At 44.1% G+C, this 6,278-nt stretch overlaps 1 protein-coding gene across 1 annotated transcript; it reads right to left on the bottom strand.

Moving 5' to 3' along the window:
* Positions 1–2,925: 2,925 nt before the first annotated feature.
* LOC125552197 (50S ribosomal protein L4, chloroplastic) lies at positions 2,926–5,891 on the bottom strand. The gene is made up of 2 exons (XM_048715680.1): positions 4,845–5,891; positions 2,926–3,101 (listed from the first exon to the last, which is right to left on the bottom strand). Exons 1-2 carry the CDS (start codon positions 5,755–5,757, stop codon positions 3,064–3,066), a joined length of 951 nt encoding a protein of 316 aa, XP_048571637.1. The 5' UTR covers positions 5,758–5,891; the 3' UTR covers positions 2,926–3,063.
* Between the last annotated feature and the right edge of the window lie 387 nt (positions 5,892–6,278).

The following is a 6,278-nucleotide window of genomic DNA, read 5'->3' as shown; positions in this document are numbered from 1 at the left end:
TAGCTTAGGGGTTTGTTGCCCTTTTTTATTTGAATATAATCCGGGTTTTCTAAAGCAAAAGTGGGGACGAGAATCATGTGCGAGTCGAGAGAATTATGGCAATCTAGTGCATGGGCATAATTCTCTTGGTAATCATGAATGGGCATAAATAACGAACCCCACGATGCCTGAGGATATAAAGGCCTGGCATAAACTTGCAGAATATATTAAGATCGAAGGACACACAAGCATGAGCTGAAGCTCTGGCCAAACAACTCGGTAAGCAAAATTTGAGAAAAGAAACCGTGGACGCAGTGTATGATAGCAGTATGCGCAGACTTGAGCGATATGCGGGAAGATATCATGACTGTAGCCCGCCAGTACCAAAGTAAAATAGGACCAACTTGCTGGGAAGCGCTCGACACTCTGACCACCCCCAAGTTTCTTTAATCATGTTAGCTCCGGCATTTCAGCTCAAGCAACTTATGACTTATAAGTTAGGGTGACTTATAAGTTATGTCTGTTTGGCAAAATAAGTCATTTTTTTCACTTTTCGACTTATAAGTTGGTGACTTATTTGGAACCAAACAGGCCCTTAGCTCCGGCATTTCAGCTCCCAAGGCGACGTCAGCTAACTCCAGGTGCACTATCCACCAACAGTGGGACTATTACAATTAGGATGAATCAAGCTATATAATTGAGCTAAGGGCACCTTTTTCATTTAGTGTTGATACGGCTCAAGAAACAGCCAACCCATTGTACAAAATACTTTTGGTGATGACTCTAGACGACAAGGATTGCAGAAGTGAGCAGTTGAACCTTCCTTCCAGTTACTGCCTACCAAGGACTGTAAGATGAAACTGGGAAGGAAATATTTTCTCGAGGACACAGGAAATGCAGTTGCACATCAACAGCCAGTGAGGGAGCATCTACCAAGGAGTAGTTCATATCTAAGGTAGGATCAGTGACTACTACTGTATGTAGGACAGTGGCAGCTATTAACGATTCTTTTGGAAGAAAAGGATGGGGATTGGGTCAGGAGAACCATTAGTAGAAGAGCTAGAAAAAGGATAATGTAGAGTGAAAGTAGGTGGAGTAGATCCAAATCGGAACCAATCAATTGCGCAAACTTTCTGTATGACCAGTCCGCCACAAGAAATGAATGAAATGCCGTGTCAGGTCCCACTCACATAATTGCGTGCTTTACACCATAGTGGACTGTTATAATAAGGATGCTTTCTATCCAGGAAAACCTTAAAAAACAATGAAAAGGATGCTGGCTCAACCTAAGTGAGATTCTACTACTCATTTCCGCCTATGACCATAGTGGGTTATTGTGTTAGTCATAATCTTACAGATAATCTGTTAGGATTGTCAAAAGTAGAGTAAATAGGGACATGAAGTTTTGGCTCCCAGATGTGAACAGTAAAATCCAAAAAAAAAATAGCAAAAGAAACGAAACAATTCTGAATTTTATTTTACAACAGACATGATTGAGTGTTCTAACTACTGCAAATTTTCATGAACAAATGACATAGATGATGCTTGAAAAAAAACGGTGCTCTAAAAAGCCATTTTAAATACATTTTGGAGGTCCCTTTTTTTGCCCAGTGCACCACAGATGTCATTTGTTCATGAAAATGTGAACATAGGTAGAACACTCAACACCATGTTTATTTTTTGACTATTTACTGTAGAGCAACAGCCCTACATTCTTTTATTCCAGAAAATTTTGCCGTTGAACCCAGGGTGCTACTAAGGTCCCTGCAACCAGTAGGCTACAGGCCCATTCGCCACTCAACCATGTTTGTTGCCACAAAGATTCAGAATTTTTTTAATTTGTTTGCTATTTTTTCATATTTTACTGTTCTTCTGGGTTCATTTGAGCTCACGAGCAGATAAGAACTTCTAAGTATTTTTTTTCCGAAAAGAATAAGGACTTCTGAGTAAATAGGGAAAACTACAAGTAAGGTCCAACAAATTGCAAGTAAAAGGGAAATTTTAACTGAGGACCAAAGTTTCCACCTTTTTAAAAGTATAAGGCCCAGCTTTGGCCAGTGCTATTGTCAGGATAAGGTTTCAGAAAGTTATTACACGTCAAAGGGGAAGAAAACCCTTCTGTGAGGTTAAAATGATGGCTAGCAATTTTCTTCTTGCGTAGCCCATGTGTCCAACAAGGCAACAACCCAAGCTTAAAATGATGGCCTAGCAATTTTCTTCTTGCGTAGCCCCATGTGTCCAACAAGGCAACAACCCAAAGCATGAATATAAATCTTGGTGTCCAACAAGAGCACACCATTAGTCGGACTACGGTCCACTAGGGTCCTTATGTGGATCCAAAATAGATCCTAGCAAAATGATCTGATGTTTATCGCTGGGCTGGGATTAGAGTTTCAAGACCTGGGCTGGGATTAGAGTTTCAAGACCAGCAACTAGATATACTAATTTCATACTGCATGTCCAAGTCGAGCTAGGCCCAGCCCAGAATGCTCTTGGCCTGGTTCTGTTCTAATAGTGCAAAATGCAGTGAGTCAGCCTGAGGCTTTTAAAACCGGGGCCATGCACACTCCAGCCAAATTATTATTTTTAGACTAACAGGGATGCTCTCCCCGGCTCCATTATCATAATGAAACCGCAGTTCATACATCAGCTCACATAGGAGCAGACCCCAAGCAAATTATGGTCACAACATAGTACTACCTCTGCCCCATAATGTAAGACGTTTTTGCAGTTCCTGAACTGCAAAAACATCTTACATTATGGGACGGAGGGAGTATATTCTAGCAATTTTAGGTCAGAAATTTGGAATCTCGTAAATCCTCAAGTATGTGAAAAGCGGGAGTAGCCAGCTGATTGACATCAGTTCTTACAAACAAGGATGCGAAACACTACCAGAGTTGCAAAAAATATGTGGTGATTGAAAAACTTGAGTGTATCTCAAAGATATATGGGAGAACTGAAAATCTAATATATCGCATCAGTGTGTAACATACATTATCAAATTACAATAAAAGCAAACCAAAAAGGCTTCTTCATTGGAGAGGCAATTCCCAAACCAACAAATAAGAAACACCATAATATTACCTAGGAAGTGCTGTCTGCCTCAGCCTCTCCAGTCTCATCTGAAAATTGCACAAAACGAACTTCATAAATTGTTTTTGAAATAATAACAAGTACTAATAGAGGCATCAAAGACTAACAAAACACGGTACCAAATAATAAATATAATTACTTATCTACTGTAACTACTGCTTAGTATGTGCGGAGGAATGGGCTTGAGAGAAACATTTGTTCTAAACAGGGTTAGCACTTGTTTTTACTACACTCAACATACTCACTACTGGCTCCTTCATTAAAGTGATTCCAAGTAGTTGTTTTCTTCTTCGAGAAAATGTGGCAGACGCGCTGCCTCTCATTTAGAGAGAATAACAGTTAAGGAAGTTTGTTACAAGCGACCACTTGTAAGGTAAAATGAGACTAGTAAACATAATCATGCTGTTACACTTAGACCATGCATTCACTTGCCACTGCCTGCCGACTACTCTCTTCTTCTCAAGCAAGGCTTCAACTGAGACATCAAGCGTACTTTCAAGTTCTAACAGAACAACTTTGAATTAAATGGTGAGAGCACCAATGATGAAAGTTTCAGGTGAACGGCTGATTAGTGGTAAGCAGGTGGCACACCAGATTGTGCGACTACAAGGAATGCATCAGGATTCCTGGAGTTCTACTTCTATGGATTTCATGGATAGCATGGGTTCACTCCTTTTTTTTGTTGGTTCAATGTTTGAAATTTAAGTCCATCTTTGGTATAAAAGATTGAATTCCATCATGTAAGGTCATTTTATATTCATAAATTGTTGACTTGCCCCCTTAATCTAAGAGATTAAGTTACCCCGGTTACAGAAGTACAGAATTAGCATATTGTTGTACACAATTCATACAAGCGCTAGATAAACCTATCATCAGCATAGGTGGATCTGTAAGGGCTTCTACAGTAAATCTTCAATTACTCCCTCCGTTCCTAAATATAAGTCTTTTTAGAGATTCCAACATGGACTACATACGGAGCAAAATGAGTGAATCCACACTCTAAAATATGTCAATATACATCCGTATGTAGTCCGTATTGAAATCTCTAAAAAAGACTTATATTTAGAAACGGAGGGAGTATATCCTTAGTCCATGAGATTTTTTAAAAAGAAAAGCTCCTCTACACTTGTCATAGTAAAAGCAAAGGGGAAATACAGTGCGGAGTATAGATTAATAAGAGACTCAAGCATGATAGACTTTCTTAAATGGTGTGAAGAATCCTACAACTGTCAAAAACAGATAATCCTAATCCCATGGAGCCTTTATCCAGCCTTAAAAAATAAAATGGTGTTAACATTTCTTTGTCTTGGTGTCGTGATTGGTGTGGCCCTACTTAAGCTAGGACTTTTAACACCAAAGGTGCCTTGATTGGAAACATGTAGGATTTTATTTTCCCTTTAATGGTATCAGTAAGTGTCGCGGCAAGCTATTGATTAACTGGAGGGGACAATCTATCTTGGCATTGCAGCGGATCAACTATATAAACTGTCAAATTTCATTCATCTTATGTTCATAACCCTTTATGCAATATGCTGTCTGTTTACTTCAATCAGATAATGTCAAAGCCTCAACCATGGTAATGTTAAGGTTTTGTAACATCGGTGTCCTAACAACCTAATCATTCCTACGTGTTCACCTCACTGGCTGTTTAAACATGTACCTAAAGGATTTCAGCTTGGAATTACTAGTTCTTCCCACATATCTAGCATAGAAATAATCAAACAGCAAGTTGCAATCAGCAGTGCAAAATGTTCATGGACAGCTGTATGTACCTTGGGCAGCCTCCTCTGTGATTTCTTCTCCCTCCTCTTGCTCCTCCACCCCTTCCTCTTCACCGTCGTCCTCGCGATCATCGCCCTCATATTCATCAAAACCGGTGGTACCGTACCTCGAGTTGAGGTAGTCAATAGCGGCCGGGGTGAAGAAATGCTTGCGGGCGTCGAGGATGTCGTATAGGTTGAGCGTCCTGGGAGTTAGCATTTTGAGGGTGCCGATGTTCCTGCCGCTCAGCCGCACATTATCATCAAGCTCCGTGGAGAAGAACATGGCCTTCTCCCTGGGGTCGAGCCCCCAGCGCTGCAGCGCGGCCACGAAGTCCCTGGTGCGGGGCCCCGTCGCGAACTCCTCGTCGAACTCCTGCACGACGAAGGAGTCGTTGGCCACGGCGGCGCTGGCGAGCGCGGTGGAGATGGCGAGGCGCTTCTCCTTGCGGTTGATCTTGATGGTCCAGTCCCGGGGCTTGGGGCCGAAGATGACTCCACCGCCGGGGCGGAGCGGCGTGCGGACCGACCCGCGCCGCGCCTTCCCGGTCTTCTTCTGGCCGTAGGGCTTCCGCCCGCCGCCCCGGACCTCCCCGCGGGTGAGGGTGGAGGCCGTGCCCCGGCGCGCGTTCTGGCGGTCGGTGATGAGGGCGCGGTGCACGACGGCGCGCGCGGTGGAGGGCGGCGCGGCCTTGATGTCCAGGGCGACCTCCCCGACCTTCTCGCCGGTGAAGTTGATGACCGGGAGGGTGGTGGCCTCGGCCCGCAGCGCGCGGAGGATGGAGGCGGACGGCCTCCCCCTGACGGAGGCGTGTGGGAAGGGGGAGGGGGAGGGGAGGAAGGAGACCGAGGAGGAGGAGAGGAAGGAGGAGGAAGAGGCGGAGAGCGAGAGCAGGAGGGGCGAGGCCACGGAGGAGACCGGCATTGTGGCGGCTCTACGGCGACTGCGCTGCGCTGGGGGCGGACGGAGATGGGGGAGATGGCTCTGCCGCTGCAGCTGCCGCTTCTATAGTTCTATCTCTTTATCCACACCACACCCGTTCGGCGGGAGTGTCTCCGTCCGTCGCACACTGTCGAGTGCCTCTTGACTCCGCCAAGTCAGCACTACTCAACAGTCCCTGGTAAGAGACTGGGGTTTTCCCCTGGTGACATTTAGGGTTAAAGATCTTGCATCACAGACAGATTTTTGAGGCTGTTTGGTTTACGAATAAGATTGCCTTGGATTGCCATACCTAAGGTTAGAAAAATTCGATCAACTTAGAATGGTGTTGGCGCACATTAGGCAAGATGTTTTTTTTGCCGTATTAAGCCTTCACATCACATACAAATAAAAAGTGTGGTAAAGATTACCTTAGTCCTGATAGCTTGTGACTCTTGAACTAATCTTGGACAAGCTTGATAAAAATGTGTGACAAAGTATGGCAATACAAGATTCAACCGCCCCTT

This window comes from Triticum urartu, chromosome 4 (genome assembly GCF_003073215.2).
Source record: "Triticum urartu cultivar G1812 chromosome 4, Tu2.1, whole genome shotgun sequence".
In the NCBI taxonomy this organism is placed as follows: Eukaryota; Viridiplantae; Streptophyta; class Magnoliopsida; order Poales; family Poaceae; genus Triticum; species Triticum urartu.
Note: the sequence above shows the minus strand (reverse complement) of the source record. Positions and strands in the feature narration are given on the sequence as shown.

Bases quoted from the DNA above. Each gene is read 5' to 3' on its own strand.
- LOC125552197 (XM_048715680.1), bottom strand. From the start codon at position 5,757: ATGCCGGTCTCCTCCGTGGCCTCGCCCCTCCTGCTCTCGCTCTCCGCC. The intron at 3,102-4,844 runs GTACATACAGCT...TGCAATTTTCAG, and splicing joins CACAGAGGAGGCTGCCCAAG to ATGAGACTGGAGAGGCTGAG.